The sequence below is a fragment of the Cavia porcellus genome, unplaced genomic scaffold, assembly GCF_034190915.1.
Source record: "Cavia porcellus strain 051 isolate PalLab524CR breed Dunkin Hartley unplaced genomic scaffold, mCavPor4.1 scaffold_1, whole genome shotgun sequence".
Lineage (NCBI taxonomy): Eukaryota > Metazoa > Chordata > Mammalia > Rodentia > Caviidae > Cavia > Cavia porcellus.
The window spans coordinates 95671121-95694907 of record NW_026947484.1 but is presented as its reverse complement, the minus strand read 5'-3'; the positions used below and the strand labels follow the sequence as shown (position 1 = coordinate 95694907).

Genomic DNA, 23787 nt, shown 5'->3' with positions numbered 1-23787 from the left:
TTGGCTAAATCCCTCCATTCATTTGGAATGATCCAACCTTGGGTCATAGAATCTAAAACAGCAAGAGTGAAAGCAGCTGTAGGGCCATATCGAGCAACTGCTGTCTTTAATTTTTTTAAAGCTGCCACTGTGAATGGCATATGGGTCCTAATGACTTGTGGAGCTAGCAGCATGGCACCATCTTGTGGCTGTGCGGTGCCATCTTGGGGAAGTACGTTTGTTTCCGTCACCGGAAATGCCATTTTGAGGAGGGGCCCACCCTGATGTGGCGGAAGTGAGGCAAGCACCATTTTAGATAGAGAGTTGTAGCAGGCCTCGGGTGATAGGGGCTCAGGTGGCAGCGAGCCGCCATCTTGGAGCCTTGTTAATATATCATTTGACTCACTGGAGGGGCAAGAAGGTTTAGATTCATCTCCTGAAGGGAGCGATGTTGGCAAAGTGGAAGCGTGTAAGGCAGCTTTACCTTGGGTGATTGTTTTATCAATTTGAGGGTCTTGGCAGCGCTGTGTAAGTAGCTCCAAGATTGGGTTCCAGTAGGCAAAGGCTGTAACCAGGACCTTTTCAGGGCCAAAGACCTGATAGTAATCTTTTAATGCATTTCCTACTCTTTCCCATCCTTTTGCATCAATAGAGCCCTCTAAAGGAAACCAAGGGCAAACCTTATGAATAAATTGAAAGTACTGCAATAAATCTTTTTCTTTAGCCTTTATCCCTATTGTCTTTAAAGCTTTACTTAAATCTGACACAAAGCATTATTTAATGCCTGACCCATGCCGGAAACAAAGGAAAAGGATCACCGTCCACTTACCATGACTCTAGCAGCGCGGCAGGCTCCCACGTAGCATTGGTCACAAAACTTTTAGTTTCACTTTTACGTGCGCATCTCAGGATGGCTCCCTCATTGAGCCCTTTGTGCCAGGAGCCCCACGACAGGCACCACTTGACCCGGCCCGTGGGTCAATTCAGATCCGTGGGGCAGTTTCCTGGAGAAGGAATGGGGATTAACTCAGACAGGGCTGGAGACAGAGAGACAGAGACAAGATGAGGGAGTTCAATCAAGTCTCATTTATTGAGGAAGTGGTCACAGCTTTTATAGGGCAAGGGCATGCCAGTGGGACAGGAAGAGGCTGCGGGTGATCTCTGATGGGTGATTGTCAAGTCTGTGTACGTGACATGAGCAGGAGAGGATTATGGTTAATGTAGGTGCATCATGTGCCCATATGAGGGTGAGGCAGGGAGACAGCAGTGGGGCAGTTGCGAGGCTCCCTACAATTCTTGAATGAAGTTCACATTGTCTGCAAACAGAATAGCTATCCCTGATTTCTTAGGAGATTCCTGTTGCATGAAGCATTGTTTTCCATCCTTTGACTTTCTATAAGTTTTCTTTGAGTTAGGTGGGTTTCTTGTAGACAGTATATGGTTGGATGTTGTTTGAGCCATTCTGCCAATCTGTTTCTTTTAAACGGTGAATGGAGGCCATTTGCATTAATGGTTATAACTGATACATATTGATTTACTTTTGATATGTTATCTTTCTGCTGTTGATTTTTTTTCCTTTCCACTCTGTTTAATTGTTTGCCTTGCTTAGTGATTTATTTCTATTTTTATCTAGGGTGTCTTTCAGTATTCTTTGCAGGGTTGGTTTGGTGGTCATGAAATTCTTTAGCTGTTCTGTCATGAAAATATCTTATTTCTCCATCCATTTTGAAGGACAGTTTTGCAGAGTACATCAGTTTGAGTTGAAAATAATTTTCCTTTAGGATCTGAAATACTTCAGTCCATGCTCTTCTTGACTTCATTGTTTCTGTTGAGAAGTGTGCTGTGAACCTGATAGTCTCTCCTTTATTGGTGGTCTATCTTTTCTCTCTAGCAGCTTTTAATAGTCTGTGCTTATGTTGGATTTCCAGGATGTTGATTATTATATGTCTCAGTATAGTTTCATTTTGGTTATGGCTATTTAGAGTGCTATATGTTCACTGATCTGAATGTCAGTTTCCATTCTCATGTATAGGAAATTTTCAGCTATTTCTTCTGTAAATAGCCTCTTGTTATCATTTGTGTTGTCACTTTCTTTTCCATTTATACCTATCAATCTTACATTGCTTTTCTTTGCATCTTGCAGCTGTTGAATTGTTATTTCCTGATTCCTTGTTATTCATGAAGATCTTTCCTTTCCTGTTCAATAGCTGCAATTTTGCCTTTGAGGTGAAATTCTATCTTCATTTCTGCTGAGGTGGTTTTGACAACTTTCTTTTTTTTTTTTTATTTAAGAGGAAAAAGAGAAAAACACAAAACAAACCAAAGCGGCGTAAGGGTACATGCAATACAGAACTACAAAACAAAACAAAACAAAACAAAACGAAACAAAAAAACATAACAGTAAGAAATCACCTGCTAGTAGATTACACACTATCTTCTTGAATATAGTTCCTCAAATCACAGTATCAAAGAACACAAGGTGGACATTCAAACAGGGAGTCCGCAAACAGCTGTGTTCAATGTTCCAAAAACATTGATATAGTCAGCTATTTAACACCCCCAAACACACTTGCTGTTATATCTGTTAGAGCTCTTTTTCTTTTTTTTTCCCCTCTCTTTTTTACAACAAAACCCACACATCCTGGATTTTACTACTCCTTAGTGCTCATTACTTTCTTTGGGGGGGGGGAGAATACAGTCAAATATGGCAAAACAAAGCTGTCAGTCAATACCAAGGATAGACATAGCACATGGTGCAGAACAGAGTACAAGTTTATCAACAATGGTTATCAACGTTGTCCCTTGTTTCCTTAAAAAGAATTGTCTATCTCACCAGATATCATAAAGTTGGACAAGACAGTAGAGAACAAGACCAATACAACTTAGGCATTGTAAACATTACAGGACTTCCAAAGAAGACAATAGTCAAACCAGAATGGGTATCTTATTGAATCTTATTGTCTTCAAAGTAGTTGCCTATGTCTTCAAACTTGATACTATCATATAGAATGGAACAGAGTCTAATCAGTCAAAACAAGATCGTGGGAGTACTACAGGACTTCAAAACAAGTTAATAGGAAATCAAAAAGAGTTACTATTTATATATCCTAAATTTTGAATTTTTTCTTTAATTAAGAGAAACATAAGAAATGACTAAATAATTTTTTTGAAACAATAAGGGGGAGATTGAGATAAAACAGGACATAACAATATAACAATAGAGGTCACAGCATGACTGTTTCAACAACCTAGTACTTCACCACCTTATAACCTGACTTAATAGTAGTTACCATAGTGTCTTTTTCCTTCAAATATTTGGATAAAACTTCATATACTCTAGCTTCAAATATTTTCATATCAAGAAGCCCAGAATAAAGCCTTTCTAATTAATGAGTGAAAACTTTATAAGGCTTCAAGGCCACCTAATGGGGAATCATGATTACCACATATTTTTATATATTTGAATCATTATTTACATTAGGGAAACTATTCGGTATTCACACATGTGAGATTGATTTATTTCACTAATGAGTATGGTCTCAAGCTGCGCCCATTTATTGATAAATATCTCAATGTGATCCTTCTTTATAGCTGAATAATACTCCATTGTATAGAAATACCACAACTTTTTTATCCATTCCTCAGTTGATGGGCACTTGGGTTGTTTCCAAGATCTGGCGATTACAAATTGTGCTGCTATAAACATAGGTGCACATATATCACTGTGGTATGATGCTTTCAGTTCTTCTGGGAATATGCCTAGAAGTGGAATAGCTGGAATAAATGGGATTTCCAGTCCCAACTTTTTGAGAAATCTCCAGACAGATCTCCACAAAGGCTGTACCAGTCTACACTCCCACCAGCAGTGCAGGAGAGTTCCTTTTTCCCCACAGCCTCTCCAGCATTTGTTGTCGGTTTTCTTGATCCTGGCCATTCTTTCAGGAGTGAGATGGTATCTCAGTGTGGTTTTAATTTGCATTTCTCTAATGACCAATGATGATGAGCATTTTTTCATGTATTTATTTGCCATTTGCATTTCTTCATCTGAGAATTGCGTATTCATCTCAGATGCCCATTTTTGGATTGGATCTTTGAATTTTGGAGGTCTGAGTTTCTTTAATTCTTTATATGTTTTAGACAAGAGGCCCTTGTCTGAGAGAGAGTTCACTAAAATCTTTTCCCAGTTTGTGGGTTTTCTTTTCACTATGCTGGAGATTTCTTTTGACATGCAGAAACTTTTTAATAAGAAGTGGTTCCAGTTATTGATTCTGGGAAGTATTTCCCGTGCAGTTTGAGTCCTGTTCATGAATTCTTTACCTACTCCTATGTCTCCAAGGTTTCTACCTAATTTGTCTTCCAATAGATTTAGTGTTTCTGTTTTAATATTCAGATCTTTGACCCATTTAGATTTTAATTTAGTACATGGTGATAGACATGGGTCTAGCTTTAGTTTTCGGCAAATGGAGAGCCAGTTTTTCCAGCACCATTTATTAAAGAGACTGTCGTTCTTCCAGTGAACCTGCTTGGCTCCTTTATCAAAAATAAGGTGGTTGAGTGTGTTCGTAGTTGTGGTTGTATCTTCTAATCTATTCCACTGATCTTCAGCTCTGTTTTGATTCCAATACCATGTTGATTTTACTACTGTTGCTTTGTAGTATAACTTCAAGTCAGGGATTGTGATGCCTCCTGCTTTGTCTTTGCTGCTTAGAATTGCCTTTGCGATTCTAGGTCTCTTCTGGTTCCAGATGAAATTTAGGAGTGATTTCTCTAGATCTATAAGGTATGTTGATGGTATTTCTATTGGGATTGCATTGAATCTGTATAACAGTTTTGGGAGAATGGCCATTTTCACAATGTTTGTTCTTCCTATCCATGAGCAAGGGATGTCTTTCCATTTTCTGAGATCATCTTCAATTTCCTTTTTCAGTGTATTATAATTTTCACTGTATAAGTCTTTCACTTCTTTCGTAAGAGTAATTCCTAAATATTTCATTTTTTTGCTTGCTAGTGTGAATAGTCCAGTTTCTCTTATTTCCCTCTCTGTAATTTTGTTGTTCGTGTATAGGAATGCTATTGATTTCTGAGTATTGATTTTGTATCCAGCCACATTACTGAATTTATTTATTGTATCTAAGAGTATTTCAATGGAGTTTAGGGGGTCTTCTATGTAGAGTATCATGTCATCTGCAAACAATGATAATTTAACTTCTTCTTTTCCTATCTTTACCCTTTTTATTTCTCTTTCTTGCCTAATTGCTCTGGCTAGTACTTCCAGTACTATATTAAATAGGAGTGGCCATAAAGGACATCCTTGTCTTGTACCCGATTTTAAAGTAAAGGCTTTCAATTTTTGGCCATTTAGTATGATGCTGGCTGTTGGTTTGTCATAAATGGCCTTTATTATATTGAGGTAAAGACCATTTATTCCAATTTTCTGTAGAGTTCTTATCATGAATAAGTGTTGGACCTTATCGAAGGCTTTTTCTGCATCTATAGAAATGATCATGTGATTCTTATTTTTGGCTTTATTGATATGGTGGATTACATTTATTGATTTGCGTATGTTGAACCATCCTTGCATTCCTGGGATGAATCCCACTTGGTCATGGTGTATAATCTTCTTGATGATTTGCTGGATCCTATTTGCCAATATTTTATTGAGGATTTTTGCATCTGTGTTCATTAGGGAGATCGGTCTATAGTTCTCTTTTATAGTTGGGTCTTTCTCGGGTTTTGGTACTAGAGTAATATTTGCTTCCAGGAATGACTTAGGAAGGATTGCTTCCCTTTCAATTTCATTGAATAGTTTGAGGAGTGTCAGCATTAGCTCCTCTTTATATTTCTTGTAGAATTCTGCAGTGAATCCATCTGGGCCTGGGCTCTTCTTGGTGGGCAAGGACCCAATTACATTTTCAATTTCATTAGCAGAGATTGGGTTATTCAACAGTTTTATATCCTCTTGATCTAGCTTTGGTACTTCATATGCTTCTAAGAATCTGAGGTTTTCGAAATAGGTGTTAATGATCCTCTGTATTTCTATTGGGTCTGTAGTGATTTCTCCTTTTTCATTTCTTATTGCATGAATTTGAGCTTTTTCTTTCCTTTTTTTAATAAGGTTGGCTAGGGGCTTATCGATTTTATTTATTCTTTCAAAGAACCAACTCTTTGATTCGTTGATTCTTTGGATTGTTTTCTTAGTCTCTATTGCATTGATTTCTGCTCTGATTTTTATAATTTCCTCTCTTCTTTTGGCTTTGGGCTTGACTTGCTCTTCTTTTTCTAGCTGTTTGAGGTGTAGCATCAAGTTATTTATTTGTATTCGTTCTATTTTCCTGATGTGGGAACTCAGTGCAATAAATTTTCCTCTCAGAACGGCTTTCATTGCATCCCACAGATTCCGGTAAGTTGTATCTGCATTTTCATTTTCTTTTAGGTATTGTTTAATTTCTTCTTTAATTTCTTGTGTGACCCACTGATTACTCAAGAGTGTGTTATTTAGTTTCCATGTGTTTGCGGAATTTTTGCAGTATCCTTTGTCAATAATTTCTAATTTCAGAGCGCTATGATCCGATAATATGCAAGGGATGATTTCAACTCTTTTGCATTTGCTTAAATATGTTCTGTGAGCTAATATATGGTCTATTTTAGAAAATGATCCATGTACTGCTGAGAAGAATGTGTATTCTGATGTTGTTGGGTGGAACATTCTGTATATGTCTATCAAACCCATTTGTTCACAGGTGTGATTCAGTTCTGTTATTTCTTTGCTCATTTTCTGTCTGGTTGATCTGTCCCTTGGTGTCAGCGGTGTATTAAGGTCTCCTGTTACAATTGTGTTACTGATAATTTGAGTTTTCATTTCTGTTAATAATTGTTTTATATAACTGGGTGCTCTGGAGTTTGGTGCGTATATATTTAAGATAGTTATTTCTTCCTCTTGGAGTTTGCCCCTTACGAGTATGTAGTGACCTTCTTTGTCCTTTATGGTCATTGTTGGTTTAAAGTTCACGTTGTCTGCAAACAGAATGGCTACTCCTGCCTTTTTTTGGATTCCTGCTGCATGAAGAATTGTTTTCCAGTCTTTGACTTTCAGTCTGTGAGTATCCTTCTGGGTTAGATGGGTTTCCTGTAAACAGCATATGGTTGGATTTTGTTTCTTGATCCATTCTGCTAGTCTGTTTCTTTTGATTGGTGCATTGAGACCATTTACATTAATGGTTATTACTGTTAAATGCTGGTTAATTGTAGGAATGTTATCTCTCTGCTGTTGCATCTTTATCTTTCTGTTCTGTTTCATTATTTGCTTTGCTTAGTGCTTTTTTCCTTTGTGTATCTAAACTGGTTTTGACAACTTTCAATGGAATTTTTGATTTCCTCTACATTTCTTTGAATTTGTTTCATGCATTCTGTTTCTTATATTGTTCATTCAAGGTTTCCATCTTTTGGTGGTGTTTCTATACTTTTTAACTATGTGTTTTTTAGATGTGGTCAGCATTTCTTTCATTACATTTATCATTTCTTCTTTTACCTGGGAGATTATTTTTGATCTGAGTTCTTTTACAGATACCCGGAATTTTTTCTTTCTTTCAGTTATTATCCTTTCAGGAATTTCAGGTGTATGGCATACATTTTCTTCTATGGCCATATCTCCTAGGCTTGCTAAGGTTGGGCTGGAAGTTTAGAGATTGTGTTTTGCTCTTTCATTTTGTGATTTTCCTATATTTCTAGGATTCAAGTGATGTTTCAAAACTTCCCCAATGTGCTCAAGATCACCTGGTCCACTTTTGGATCCTGGGACTGAATGCAGGCCCCTCCTAGCCTCTTGGAGGTCATTGGATGTGGCCGCATCCTCTGGTGACTTGAGACACTGGGCATGGTCTTACCTGCTGGGAGCCACATTCCAAAGCTTCCTCCATGGGCTGGGAATCAACTCACACATATTCAGCTCCCCGGGCTTGATTTAGGCCCCTACTAGCTACTTGGAGGTGGCTGGGCATGGCCTGTAAATGCCTATTAAGTCCATTTGTTCACATATTTGATTCACTTGGGATTTATTTGCCTTTTGTGTACTTGACCTATCTCTTTTTCACAACTGCCTATGGAGGTCCCCATTACAATTGTGTTATTGCACATTTTTAATACCCATTAAGATCTTTCTTGTGCTCTTTGTCACCTGGGGACCAGCGTGTGGTTTCCTGCCGGGACCAGCGAGTGGGGCCTAGGCAAGGAATCCTGCCCTGGTCTGGGGGAACTCTCTTCATTGCCTGGGGATCTGCCTGCAGTTTCCTGCCGGGACCAGCGAATCAGGTAGGTACGGAATCCCGCCCCAGTCTAGGGGAACTCTCTTTGTCGCCTGGGGACCAGCACATGGTTTCCTGCCAGGACCAGCGAGTGGGGCCTTGGCACAGAATCCTGCCCCTGGAATCCCACCCAACTCTAGGGGAACTCTCTTTGTTGCCTGGGGACCAGCACGTGGTTTCCTGCCAGGCCCAGCCAGTCAGGTCTAGGCACGGAATCTGGCCCCAGTCTCAGGGAACACTCTTCCTCACCTGAGGGGCCAGACTGCGGTTCCCTGTGGGCCCAGCCAGTTGGGCCTAGACATGGTCTGGGGAAACTCTCTCCCTCACTTGGAACAACACTTGAAGCTTGAAAACATAGGAAAATGACAAAATGAAAGACCAAAATGCAACATCAAACATCCAGCCCATCCCAAGAAAGCCTAGCAACCACATGCATAAAAGAAAACACATTCCACATACCTGAAATACCTGAAATAATAGTAACTGAAATAAAGAAGCATCTCTGGGAAACCTTAAAGGAATTCAAAATAGAAATAATCTCTCAGGTAAAAAAAGAAATGATAAAAGAAATAAAGGAAATGCTGAACATATCTAAAGAAGACACAGTTCAAAAATTCGAGGACCTAAACAAAAAGATAGAATCCCTGGATGAACAATATAAGAAACAAACAGAATACATAAAGCAGATGCAAAGATATATACACGAAATCAAAAACTCCATTGAAAGTTATAAAAACCACCTCAATGAATGTGAAGATAGAATCTCAGACCTCGAAGATAAGATTGCAGCTAGCGAACAGGAAAGGACAGATCTTTTAAAAATAACAAAAAATCAGGAAATAACAATTCAACACCTGCAAGATGATGCAAAGCAGAACAACATAAGGTTGATAGGGATAAATGAAAAAGAAGGGGACAACAAAAAGGATGTCAAGAGGATATTTAGAGAAGTAAAAGCTGAAAATTTCCCAAACACGAGATTAGAAACTGATATCAAGATCAATGAAGCATATAGAACTCCAAATAGCCATAACCAAAATAAATCTACACCCAGACATATAATAATGAACGTCCCAGAAATCGAACAAAAGAATAGAATATTAAAAGCTGTCAGAGAAAAGACAGATCACCTATAAAGGAAAACCTATCAGAATCACAGCAGACTTCTCAGCACAAACAATAAAGTCAAGAAGAGCATGGAGTGAAGTATTTCAGATCCTAAAGGAAAATGATTTCCAACCTAGGCTGATGTACCCTGCAAAACTGTCCTTCAAAATCAATGGAGAAATAAGATACTTCCATGACAAACAACAGCTGAAAAACTTCATGATCACCAAGCCAACTCTGCAAAGAATACTGAAAGACAGCCTAGATACATTTAGGAAAAAACCACTAAACAAAGCAGACAGTTAAACAGAGTGGAAAGATAAAGATGCAACATCAAAAAGATAACATGTCAACAACAAACCAATACATAACAGTTCTAACCATTAATGTAAATCGTCTCAATGCACCAATTAAAAGAAACAGACTGGCAGAATGGATCAAGAAACAGAATCCAAGCATATGCTGTCTACAAGAAACCCACCTAACCCAAAAGGATACTCATAGACTACAAGTCAAAGGATGGAAAACAATACTTCATGCAACAAGAACCCAAGATCTTTCTTGTATAGTTGGGTGCTCTCATATTGAGTGCATACATATTTATGATTGTTACAAATTCCTCTTGAACTTTCCCACCAGAAAAGCATTCAGTGACCTTCTTTATCTCTTCTGATCATTTTTGGTTGGAAGTTCAAATTATCGGCAAACAGAATGGCTACCCTAGTGCATAGACCATCATTTTCCATCCTTTGACTTTCAGTCCATCAGTTTCTTTTTGAGTTAAATGTATTTCTTGCATATGGTTGTATCACCCAACTTTTGAAGTTTTCTCAATTTTCATGAAGTCATATTTTGGGACAGCAGGCCTTCACCTTCACAAAGAGGTATTATATAGAGCCCCTGGAAAACTAATCTATTAGAGGCAGGATCCTGTGATTAACAGGAAGAAAACTGAAAAAAAGGTCACAGGCCACAATGGAACAGTGTACAGGTAAATCTCTCACTGTTACTCAGGACCTGACAAAGTATTGTATGGGCCATTAAAATTATGGTACATATTATTTGGCTATCCCCTTATTCTTCCTAATCAACCTCAAGAAACAGGTGCATGATCAAAGCCATGATGGCTTCTATGAATAGCTCAGATGAGAAAGCAAAACCATAGAGATCAACAAAGAACAGAGAACAAGCAAAGCTCTTACTACTGCATGAATTATGACTTATGTTTTTCCTTTGGAGGCATTCAGGAAATTAAAAAGCTGTTTCTCTTAAGAAACAGTGACTTTTCATTTGGGTCTACAAGCATCCAATAGGTACATTTTTAAAATGCTATTAACGCTTTCCTACTGTATCTGTATCCTTTATTACCTTAACACTATGAGTCAGACCTCTGTTCAACTCTCTATGTGGACATACAAATAGGTGAGTCAAAAACATAGCAAGAAGTTTATTACTCATAAGTTTAATCAAATTATCTCATTCCCACTTCATCACTGAAAACTCAATGATAATAGATTCAGAGGAACATATACCTATCAGCTTTTTTATCCACTCCATTGAGTTCCTAGAAGCTCAATGACTAGAGAGTCACTGCTGTGAATCTGCAATCTCCTTGGATTGCAGCAGAGATTGCCAAGCTGAGACTCCAGTACATCCCACAGCAGAAGCAATCATCTCATGGAAAGATGATTGTCCCTCGCAACTATGGTCTTTATTGTGGAAGCAAAGATCCATGCTAGACAGTGACAGTCATTCTAACTGAAGGTCTGAGTCAAGACAACTGGGATGTGGGCAAGGGTTAAGGACAGGGTTTGAAACCAGCAGCACATAGGACTTGGCTGGATGCTCTGTCTCTTCACAGTTGATGGGAGATTGTCATCTCGAACATCTGCTCATTTCTGTGGTTAAGGAGAAACCAGAGTCTTTGCAAGAGCAGCCTGGCACTAAGTAAGTGTGAGTGAGTCAGCAAGTGGAAATAGAAAGACAGGCTCTTTCCTCTATGGAACATAAGTTTTTGCTTGTGGTTCCCAAGTTTTACAGAAACTCTTCACAGCTGAGCAAACTTTCCAGTTTTATTAAGACTTTTTATGAAATTCCCATTCACTGCATTAGTGTAGAGGGTATCAGGTTATTTTGTTTTGCTTTTTGTACTTGGGATGGAACTCATGACCTTGGTCTTGCCAGGCAGGTGATTATCCTGCTGAGCTAAATCCTAAGCCTGAGGGTACTGGTTTTCAACTGGGCTTTATGTACATTTCTGTGTCATTATTACTTGGCATCCACATTAGCATAGTTTCTTGAGGGAGGACAGATTTTACACTAGGTGTAGAACTGTAGTTAGGAGCTAACACAGTGAGTATCTCTGCCCAGAAAAATACCACATTTTTTCACTGTGATTGAAATCAGACAACAAATAAAGAAACGACAGTAATATTATACCAAAAGCTCACAATAATCATCTCCAGTTAACCATCAAAGGAGGTACTTGTAATTGTTACCAACACCAGTAATTTTCAAACCCTTTGGTTTCACTAAGAATTGACACATCTTTAAAAAATCTTTAAAATTATGGATACTACAAAGAGCCTGTGATTCTGTTCTATGTATGAATATTTGTCATATTAGAAGGGAAAAATTAAAAATGTGTTAAAAAATAACAACCATATACATGAATGCACATTATTCCTATTCAAAATTAGAACACATGTTGAAATTGATTTTTGTTCATGATTACATCCATAACAAAGTACAAAATATGTTGGGATAAAATATCTTGGAGTAAATCTCAGAAAACACCAAATTTATTAAGGCAATAGTAGAACATTTTTCATATTTAAGAAAAGCCTCCTAAAATGGCAACATACACCCCTTTGCCTTTAGTTTTAACATATATATTACTAAATATTCAACAAATGAAAACAAATTTGTGTTCTTAATGGGATTCTGAATGAATATCCAAGATCTGAGAGACAAACAGATAAGAATCAGGAGTCACAGCTGCCTGGAAGCAGGACCTTGCATTTGGAAACCACTGCACATTCAGTAGGAAGGTAGGGAAATGTGAACAGAAACTGAAAATTGCTGAAGTCTTAAAACGAAGACTTTGAAACTTTAGAAAAACTAGTTATAGGAGGACTCTTACACTTTAGAGTTGGATTTCATAGCAAACATCAAAGAAAAGTCTCCCAGTGCTTCCAGTTGGAGGGGGCCATTATGTAGTGTCCCATTCTTCCTAACAAGATTTGCCCTGGGGAGAAAGTAGCTACTCACAGCCCTAACCTGATGGAGGTATTACAAGAGACCAACTGACTGCACTGAAAGGAACATCAACAGCAGACCATTCTAGGTTCCCATGTGGGTGAGGGACAGACTCCAAGGGTAAGGGAAAGAGAAATGGAGTTAAGAGATGGAGATGTTCAGACAAACACTGGTAAACTTCACACTTCAGTGGCATAGACTCACTAAGAAACTGAGCCACGAGGGAATAGAAAAAAAATTTTTTTTAAATAGTTATACTAGTTTCTCTTAGTCCATTGTAAAGAAAAGGCTTTGTACTAATATCTTTTAGGAGAATATTTTATGTCCATGTTGTGTACACTGATTAATTAACAATACTCTGATTAAGTAAAGATACCAATACACAATCTTTAACTATTGTTATTCCCCTATTATTTTGTTATGAAAGTTTTACTTTTTTCTATAAAATAAAGCTCAATAACCAGACCAAAAACACAAAGGAATAAGAGTTAAACCAAAGCAAAACAAAACTGAGATTTAATCATAGGACTATCTAACACTTTTTTCTAAGCCACCCCAACACATTTTTAAAAGCCTAATTTAGTAGGAAAATGGTAAGACACACTAAGAGACAAAGCAAAACAATAGAAAAAGACATAATAGTGATGTTACAATTACCAGAAGAGGAATTTTGGTGTTGTTTGTTTGGTTTTGGTACCTAGGATAGCACTCACAACCTAGCACTTGCAGGGCGCTTATGAGACTCAGCTAAATCCTAGGCCATGGGAAGAAGAATTTTAAGCAAGGTTGCTTAATATGTGAAAAAGGAGGGGCTGGGAATTTAGCTCAGCGGCATAAGCACCTGCCTTGCAAGCAGGCGGTTGTGAGTTCAATCCCCAGTACCAATTAAAAAAAAAAAAAAAACTGTGAAGAAGGAATGAAGCAGATAACCGGGAAATACATACTCAATAACTGACATAAATACTAGGAGAACAGCAGAGCAACAACAATCTTACTTTTTAAAAACATTATTAGTTTTAACACTCATTTTTTCTAAAACCCATAAAAGCTGATATGCAAGGATCAATAGGCTACACAGAATAAAACCCAGTTAAGGAAGAATCACCTTATAGGAGGACTCTTATGCTTTTAGAGTTGGCTGTTATAGGAAACATCACAGATAAGCCTAGTGAGTTCCTATTTGTGTGTAAATTAGTTTATTACAAAAAAATACGTGGGGGCTGGGGATTTAGCTCAGCGGCATAAGCGCCTGCCTTACAAGCAGGCAGTCGTGAGTTCAATCCCCGGTACCGATAAAAAGGAAAAAGACAAAAAAAAAAAAAAAAAAAAAATACGTGGTATGCCTTGGAATACTAGAAAATTATGTAAGGAAAAAAAGGGTGAAATTACCTTACACTTTCAGGTTTATGTTTTTTTTTTTTTACAGTGCTACAGACAGAACCCAGAGCCTTATACATTGTAGTCAAGTAGTCCACCACAGAGTTACATTCCTAATGCTCAACCTCGAGTTTCACTAGACAAATAAAATTACTATTAAAGTGTTGGTATATTATCTTTTAATGGTTTTTACTCTACATATTTTCCATAGCTTGTTATATGTACTATTTTATATTGAGTCTTTCAATATAACATTATTTTTTGTTTTTAAATGACATAATTATTGTACATGTTCATGTGGCAGAGAGCCAAAATTATTATAGATTTATACAAAACATGGTAGTTAGCATTTCTACCTGCGTTAGTTAGCTTTCAATTATTATTTATGATTAACACTTTAAGAGATCAGATTTAGTTTGATTCATGGGTGTTTGGATGCAATCCATGACAGATTGTCCCCACTGCTTTTGTGCCTGTGGTGAGGAAGCACATTATGGCAGGAGAGAGTCGCGGAACAAACCTGCTCACTACCAGGTCAGGGAGCAAAAGAGTGAGGAGGGGCCAGGATGTCAAAATCCACTTAGAGACCACAAGAACCAAGGCCTAAGGAGCACCAAGTAGGCGATGGCTGCCACAGGCTCTGCCAATAGCTCCCTGCTGAGAATGTAGCCTTTTGAACTTGTGATGGTTAATTAATTAATTAACCAACAGTCCACTTGAGTGGGGAATGCCCAGCTGGACTGAATCAACATGGTTCTGGGCATGAAAGACTTACTTTAAGGAGAACTGATTCAGAATGGTATAGGATGGAAAATGGGAAGGAAGGATTTCAGCTATCTTCCTTGGAGGAGCTTCTCTGGGATCTGCTTCTTGTCAGAGCAGTTTCTACAATTTTTTGTTTGTTTGTTTTGTAAAGAGGTTTGTCTATTTCCTCACTTCAGATGAGCTTCAATCCTTGTCTTCATCTTAGATGTCACCTTCTGGCTTCCAGTGAAGATCCCTAAGTGCCCCTCAGGCAAGCACAAAGTCAGGAGCTTGATCTCTGGTACCAAAAGAAAAAAAAAAAAAAAAGACTGAGGAATTATGAAATTTAGTAACATTAAATTCTCTTAAGTGTACTAAATTAAGAAGAAACCTAAAGCCACTCTCTTTGAGGTATGTTGTTATCATGGGGGAAAATGTCACTCACAAATATTTAGATAGGTACTAAGTGAAAAGCAACAGATTTTGATATCACATTGCATCATCATCTTTTCAGCACTATTCCTTCAAACAAATGCTCTTGCAATTATATTTGAGTGCTACTAAAGTACTAAGTGAAAAGCAACAGATTTTGATATCACATTGCATCATCATCTTTTCAGCACTATTCCTTCAAACAAATGCTCTTGCAATTATATTTGATTGCTACTAAAGTAAAAAATCATATGCATATATCAGCATAAAAAATATACATATATTTTTTAATTTTCAGAATAATAGCATATCAATTATTTGAAATGCTCTTTTAATTACATATATTTGTGACATTGGTCCATATCAGCTAATCTTTATCTTCATGGCTCAATATTTTCCATTTTGTCTATACCACATTATTTAAGCAGTTCTCTTTCAATGCATATGTCATTTGTTAATATCATATCACAAACATTTAAAGATATTTCATGTGTGTATAACACAAAGAAACACACACACCCTCTTATGCAGGAAGAATTATGTCATTCCTAGCAATGGTATTGCCAATTAAAGGGATAATTCCATTGCTTAAAGTTTGAAATACTTTGATAATAATAATTTTTAAATTATTTAATTATTTTTCTAATAATTTTTTGAAAAACTTGCCTGTTTCCACACAGTCCCTGCTTGTGAGCAAGTTAGAGCTTCCCTGGAAAGCAGACTCAGGTCACTCAGGCCACTCACATGGTAGCTGAATAACAGTAACAATTATAGCAAACAAAGTAGAAGTTACAGTGTCATTTCTGACACAGCCTCTAAAACAGGGAGCACTGTGACTTTCACGGAGATCAGCTCAGACACAACCACAAGAGGCAAGGACACCATCTCCTGATGTGCAGAGTCACAGTCACACTCAGGTTGTCATACAGGAAGGGAGACATGGCCCCAGATATTTAAAAAAAAAATTCCCATTCTCCAGTGGGTTTAAATAAATTTATACATGTGAATTACAATACCTATTTCCCACATCCTTTGAAAATCTAATTAAAAATGATTACATCATTACTAATTTGATGTACCTTTGTATATCTTTAACACTGAACAAGTTGTCCTACATTGATCAGCCCCTTAGATTTCCATACATAGATAGAATCTGACCATTTATGAACTTTTATGGGATGATTCTTAATTTTCAGATCAATTTGAAAGGAAATAAAATCATATCTCTCATTGCAATTGTAAATATGCTTTGAAAGGAAATAAAATCATCCCTCTCATTGTGATTGGTCTTTGACCTTAGAACTGTATATATCTTCATCATACTATAATTTATCATCTACATTCACATTTATCAATATTTTCTGTTACACCTCTGACATTAGACTTTGACTAAAAAAGATCACCTTTGCTCCACCACTATTTTTAGTATTCTGTAATGCTCTCTAGGGTTTGGTCTTTTTACCTCATAATCAGCTCCATATAATGTTATATGAACCCATTGACATCGAATAGTTTGCTCTCTCTTGAAATATCCCTTAGTCAGTACATAATAACTTTTATGTATTGTTTCATTCTAGTTGCTAATACTTTATCTGAGCTGAAGCATTTACACCAATGGCAGGTTGCTTATGACTCTGCAGAATTTACCCATATGTGGTTTTCTATTTCATTTCTGGTAATTTCCCACATCTGTGACTCCATTTCTGATGTGTTAGAATTCTGGTTGAGATAGTATCTTAAAAATCTTTATGTGACAATATATTACAGTAGTGACTTATATGTGTATTCCTGAGACATTTTCATAATTTGCATGTAAATTAGCCTAGGACTCTTCTTCCTAATACTAAATATGTATTAGATCACATTTCACACTTTTCTGCCTGTAACATGTTTAGAAATATAAAGTGGTAATAAAGTGGCTTTTCTAAGATTTCCTTTTTCTCTTGCTTTTGTGAAACTTGAAAATACTGAGCAGCTTGTTATCTGAACTGTTTAGTCCCTAGAGCAGAGATGGTGAATTTTTTACAGACAAGTACCCAAACTGCAACCCACAACTCATTTATTTATCACAAAGAATCAACAGTGCAATTAAAGCTGAATATTGAGGTTTTAGTTTAGAATAAACCTAAAACCTTTTATCTTAAAAGAAAAAGAAACCATATGTGCCATAAGTTCACCAATGCTGCCCTAAAATGATCTTTCCTTGTGCCCATTATTTCTGCAGTGCTCAAATTTGATTGCATCCACAACAGCTTCTTCTCAATGCCTAAAAGAAGTACTGGCTGGTTGGTTTCACAATTTCTCATTCCAAGGACTCTCATAATTTTACAATCAACAGCCCACCTAATGATAACATGCAAAACCTACCCACGGTCTGCTGCAATTCTGTCAGTACATTCACAGTTAATATTTCTTGGTCATTTGGGGCTCTTTGGTTCTCAAGTTCTTTGTTGTCCTTTCTTTAATCCCAGGCGCTCTCTCTCTCTCTCTCTCTCTCTCTCTCTCTCTCTCTCTCTTTCTCTCTCTCTTCCCTCTCCTCTCTCTCTCTCCCTCTCTCTCTGTGTCTCTCTCTTTTTGCCATATAACTCTACATGTAAACATTACAAATCTTCAATATGTATATCTCTTCTCTCACGTATATTATACAAAGTAGAGCTTAAAATTCTGTCATATATTTCTTTTAATGAGAAATCTAAAACATACATAAATAAATGAATTAAATGAAGACAAAATAATATGAACCTAAAAGGGAAACTCTTGGAAATAACAAAGGGGTTCAGATGAGGGGAAGGCAAAAGATAGAAAGAAGGTAAAGCACTGCAAGTGAGCAATGGGCCATCATCTTGAACAAACACACCTTCTGTGATACAGGAGCTTAAATTTAAAGTTTTAAAAACTGTTACAAATGTAACAATATATAGCAACTGTATTCAGATTGTTACTGCAAGTGGAGCCACAAATGTGATCAAATGTAGTAAAAAATGATACAGGAAAACTGAAAGGGAGAACAGAAAGTGGGAAATTCCTGTGAAACAGAGAGACCATCCCATATAAATAGACTGCACCTATGGAGGAAGGACACTCACACTGCAGACTTTTGGAGACTTTGCTCTACCGTGCAGGTAACAGACAACACCGTTCCGGTTCTCATCATGGCCAGCTGGTATATCCTCCAAATCGCTCTCCTGCTGTCCTTCACCACATCTCTTTCCTTAAGCTACGACTTGCTTCAACTCCAGCAACAACAACAACGCAGCAGTTTGGCCTGTCTGAAACTTCTGAGGCAGGTGAAAGGAAAGCCTGGAAATTGCCACCAGGACAGGATCGATTTCAAGTTTCCAGAAGAGATCTTGCAACCACAGCAGTTCCAGAAGGAGAAGGCTGCTCTTGTCATCCAAGAGATGCTTCAGAACGTCTTGGGTATTTTCAGAAAAAACATTTCCACCACTGTATGGAATGAGACCATTGTGGAGAACCTCACTGATGAACTCCATCAGCAAATGGATCATCTGAAGTCAACGATCCTGCAGGAAAGACTGGAGGACAAAAACATGACCATGAGGGATACCATGACCACTCTGCGTTTGAAGAGCTATTACTGGAGGATCAGCAAGTACCTCAGAGCCAAGAAGAACAGCATTTGTGCCTGGACAGTAGTCCAGGCAGAACTCATCAGGAACTTTTCCATCATTAACAGACTTACAAATTACTTCCGAGACTGAAGATCCGCCAGGCTGGTCCCTGGGACGGGACAGTACCTTCAGGAATTTTCATTCAGTGACTGGCAACAAATGCACTGCATTTGAAAGGACAGTAGAAGAGTTGGAAATAATTTATTAATTTATAAATTAAGTTATTTGTATTTATTTGTTTACTTTGGAAAATAAATTATTTATGACACAAGGACAAAACAGAAGTCTCACATTCAATTAAATTTATGCAGCCACTGATGTTAACAATTGCTGAGCAGCTAGTAGATGTTCTTTATTAAAAGTGCCTGAAAAGTAGGAAAGTTTCAGGCCCTTGTCTTTGAGGAATTTAAATCCAAGAAAGCAAAATCAAATATACAAGGCAAGAGATAATAAAGGGACCTAAACTTTCTAGGAAAATCAGTGTGACAGGAAGTGTTATGGATTGGAAGTGAAGGGGGCAACACAGCTTCATAGATAGAATTAACCCAGAGAAGACACTGGAGTAGGTGTGAGGACAGTAACAGGACACCAGGAAATCCACTGTCTTTCTACTGAGGAGTCAAATTCTTTCTCTCTCTCTTTTTTTTTTTTTTTTGTTTAGTTTTTTATCAGAGTCAGATTTGCCGTCATTTTCTCTTGCTTCAGTCCACTCAAATGCAGTGATAGCTTTCAAGGAATGTTCAGTGCAGAAGTGAAAAATGATTCAGTAACAAATCCTGAAATTAATGACTCAGGACCTCCGTGTTTTCACTGCTAATATGTTATTTAGCTGTAAACTTAAGATAAAAGTAATTGAGAAAGCAACAAAATACTACCCAGAAAAAAAAAAACTTGATCAAAAATGTCTCAATGATACTTTAAAGTTTCTGAAGCCACTTTTTTTCCTTAAGGCTAATGTTATTGAGCATCATGTATGGGATGTACTTGCCCCACATTTGCTCTGGACAATGATGAGCTCAGAAGCTGAGTTGAAGTGCAATCACCTCAGGCACAGGTCAAGGTGGAGATGGAACAGATGTTAGTGATTCACAAGTGGAGGAGGGTTATCTAGAAATGCCATTGGATATTTGCTGGGTGCCTGGCTTTTCTATATTCGCATACATCTCTCCTGCGGTTTAAAGCAACTGAGATATGGAACATCATTATATTTAATGTATCAATTTCTCCCTTGTTCTTCTTTGGGGAGTAAAACAGGTAACTCATTCACCCATCTTGAAAACATTACTATTGATAATACAAGGATTCCTAGTAATGCTGGCCGGAATAACTTACTTTCTGTCATTTTCACACTCCTTTCCTTTAGGAGTCTGAAAACACATTACCTTTGTTGTAAAGATGGACGTTATGAGACTTCTGTATTAACCCTACAATTTTCCTAGAACTACGAATATTTCAAACTCATATGCATCTAAAAATAACCAAAGTCATAAAAAAGTCACACTTCCCCTACAGTAGGAAAATAGGGAACTGGATCTAAGAATTTCTCCCTCAGTACACGAGCAGAGGCTCTCAGAAGACCTGAAAATACAACATGAAAAACGCATATCCGGAGAAACTGTCCAAGTGAAACGAGAGTTAAAAATTGAAACAAAACCCACATCATAAAAAGGACAAAGTTCACCCTCACACAGAACACACTTTCTCAGCACACGCCTTTGGGCGCCAGTGAAGACCCTGGGCACAGGGCTCTAAGCCTTCTCTCTGCAGCCCTCAGCCTCACCCTGGCTTCTGCAGCCCTGAGCCCAGGTCCCTAAAGGAAGCCCCGCCCCCTCCAAGCCCAGTAACCTTGTCTGAGGAGGCGCCTGAGTCTTGAGAAGCTGAGGGCGGTCCTGTCAGTTCTCTTGTCCTCACAACGTTGAGCTCCAAATCCCCCTGGAGTCCTCTTCCTCGCCCTCCCCACCCCCTTCCCGCCCCCGCAGCCCCCTTTCCCGTCGCCACCACCGCCCGGGCGCCCCGCGCGCCCTCCACGCTGCAGCCCGCGCTCTCGGAGCCCCGCGCCCTCGGGAAAGCGCTCCGGGCCAGGAAAAGGTTCCTCCTCAGAGAGGTCCCGGAGACGCCGCCCGGGCCCAGCCCAGCCGGTGCTGCGGCTGAGCCGCCACTGGGCCCGCTGCGGGCGCCCGGTCCCTCTGACTCACTGCTTCAGCCCCGAACCTGACGGAGGAGCCGCGCAGGGGTCTCGCTGGCAGCTGCACCCGCGGAAACCGCGGCCTAGCAGCGCAGCTTCCCACTTCCCTCGGGGCCCACAGCTCCGCCCTCCCCCACCCAGGCCGCTGCCTCCTGCGGCGGTGCCCGCGCGCCCCCTCGCGGCCGCCCGCTGAAGCGCGGAGCACACAGCCCCACAGCTGTCTTCTGAGGGCAGCAGGGAAGGAAGCCTGCTGCAGCCCTGCCTGCTCACTTGCCTGGAGCCTGCCCTGGGGGCTGCAAATCAGGGAAGCAGGTCTGCTCCTATGGAGCTGCTAGGGATCCCGCCTCAGAAATGCCTAAAGGGCACAACGGGCTTCTACTCGCCTTGGAAAAAAGGAGATACTTTCCTGGCAGTCAACAAGACACCAGCCAACTGAGCCAGCAGATCTCCCATCTCATCTGCCAGGAGAACAAGCTTGCTGCTGGGGCTGAGGTGGTGTATGAGCTACACTTCGCGAACCTTGCTCACATGCGGGACCACAAGCAGAAACTCGGTTTCTCAATATTTGGGATTTGCTGTCCTGAAAAATTTGAAAGGAATCATCTGTGCCTTTAACAAAAAAGGTACACAGTTCCTGGCCTCGGGAGAGTGACAGAGAAGACATTCCTCACAGCTTCTCTCTCCTTAGCAGTTCCCTGGGAAAAGTCAGCAAGTGAAGAAGCAAGCTCAATTCTTGACTCTACCCTGCCATCAGTTTGCTAAGGCCCAAAGGTTTACTTGACTCAGGTTTTGTTGCAGCTGAAATATATCTGAAATCAAATCATAACATTGTTTGTACCGTATACTGTGCATTATTCATTATTGATAAAAAAATTGTCATAGGAGGAAGACGTTTTGTTTTATTACAGTTTGTAATGGTTTATATGTTGAAATTCTTGAACAGTTGTTTCCAGTTTCCCACACTTTATATTTTTCATACAAAGATTTTTCAAGATGTTATTTTTAAAAACACCTTTATCCTTTAAGTTGATGCTCCATTAATTAACATGTAAATACTACCAGTAATTAGAACACAATGTACATTGGTCTTTCCTTCATATTAGAGTTCAATACAGCAATTCCTGATCACATCAGTTGTTATTTGGCCTACCTTACACTGTAATTCCATTTGAGTACTGTCTAGATTTTGGCCTTGAAATCTTCAACATATGTCTGCAAATGTTTCCATGGTGTTTGAGTCTAATCTAATAAGTTACAGAGGGGAAAATTATAGTAAATTACAAGGATTTTTTTCATGGGCCTAACTCTAGGCAAAAACAATCACTTCCACCCATCCTTAACAAGTCTAGATATATAGTCCAGATTTGCCAAAAAATTTAAAAGGAATTCTCTATGGGCACCTTGTGGGAACAAAGCGCTAATTCTTTGAGTAAGGCTATCTTTCATTATACATTAAATGCACCAAGGCTATTTTTAATAGGAAAAAGTAACTCAACTTATTTTAGCATTCATTTTATAAAAATAACTCTCAAAGTTTAATTCTGCAGTGTATATGCGGAACATGTTTCATTTTTTTTCTGTTACCAGCATCATGAATACAGCTATAAGTAGGGAGAGAAGGTCTTGAAAAATATAAAATTAGACTTCTGTGGTTAACAACTGAAGAAATGGGGAAAGCATGATCATGTGGCTTCTTGTAGATCCTTCAGGATCATTTTCACAAAAAGGCAAAATGAGTCTTTGGTGTCTTGCCAAGTTGTTGTTTCTTATACTGATATGCTAAGTAACACAGAAACTTGATAAAAATGTTCCCAGACTTACATATTTTCTCATTTTTCCTAAATACTCAACACACTCTTGTAACAAAACTTTCTATGATGAAGCTTGATGAATTTAAAAATAACTTTACATCTGTTGTCCTTTCACCTCTGTGTGTTGTACTTAGTGGTATAGCATTTAACAATTATTGTTCCTTTCACATATATTGACTTGTGTAATCATAGTACTCTGGGAGGCTGAGGTAGGTGGATTGGAAATTCAGGTTCAAACTGAGAAACTTAGAAGTTTAGTGAGGTCATGTTTCAAAATAAAAAATAAACCAAGTCCTGGTGATAGAACTCATTGTAAAGGCTCTGGTTCAATCCCCCAGTACCACAAGAAAATTATGAGTCAGTTCCTGAATTGATAAGGACTTGGCTGATGCACATAAATTGGATGAGAAGATTTTTTTCTGTCTATAGTTATCACAAAAGTTCCTGGAGAAGTATTTTTAAAAGGAAACAGTTCAGCTATACAAAGTCATATCTCTGGCAGCTAGAAAAGTGAATATAGCCATGTATAAAGAAATATGAGGCCATTTTTAGGTAAAAACCATTGGTTTTTCAATTCAGATTAACATGTAAGTATTACATGCCAAATTTTGAAAAATCAAATGTAAATAAAGACCTCTATTCCATATGAATGGATGTAGACAGAAGTACCAAATGTTTATTCACCATTCGTTTGTGTGAAGAGACCCCACACCATCAAAGAATATTGCTGCAGTTATCACAGGAATCAAGATTTAACTAAAACAAAAAGCCAATAAAAAGTCAAGAGCACATTAGCTCTTTTTCTATGCTAATTATTGTAAAACTATTTTCTACCACCCAAAACACTCTTTTTTCCCCCCGAATTCTTCTTTGGTTCTGTCATTACATCACCCTGTATTGCGTACCAAATCCTCAAAATAAATCAGTGTAATCAACCCCAGTAGCCAAACCTACCTGCCTGC

General features: G+C 38.4%; 1 protein-coding gene across 1 annotated transcript; it reads left to right on the top strand.

Annotated features, from left to right (window-relative positions):
• Positions 1-18265: 18265 nt before the first annotated feature.
• LOC111757491 (interferon beta) lies at positions 18266-18919 on the top strand. Its single transcript, XM_023566036.2, has one exon. It carries the CDS (start codon positions 18350-18352, stop codon positions 18917-18919), a length of 570 nt encoding a protein of 189 aa, XP_023421804.2. The 5' UTR covers positions 18266-18349.
• The last annotated feature ends 4868 nt before the right edge of the window (positions 18920-23787 follow it).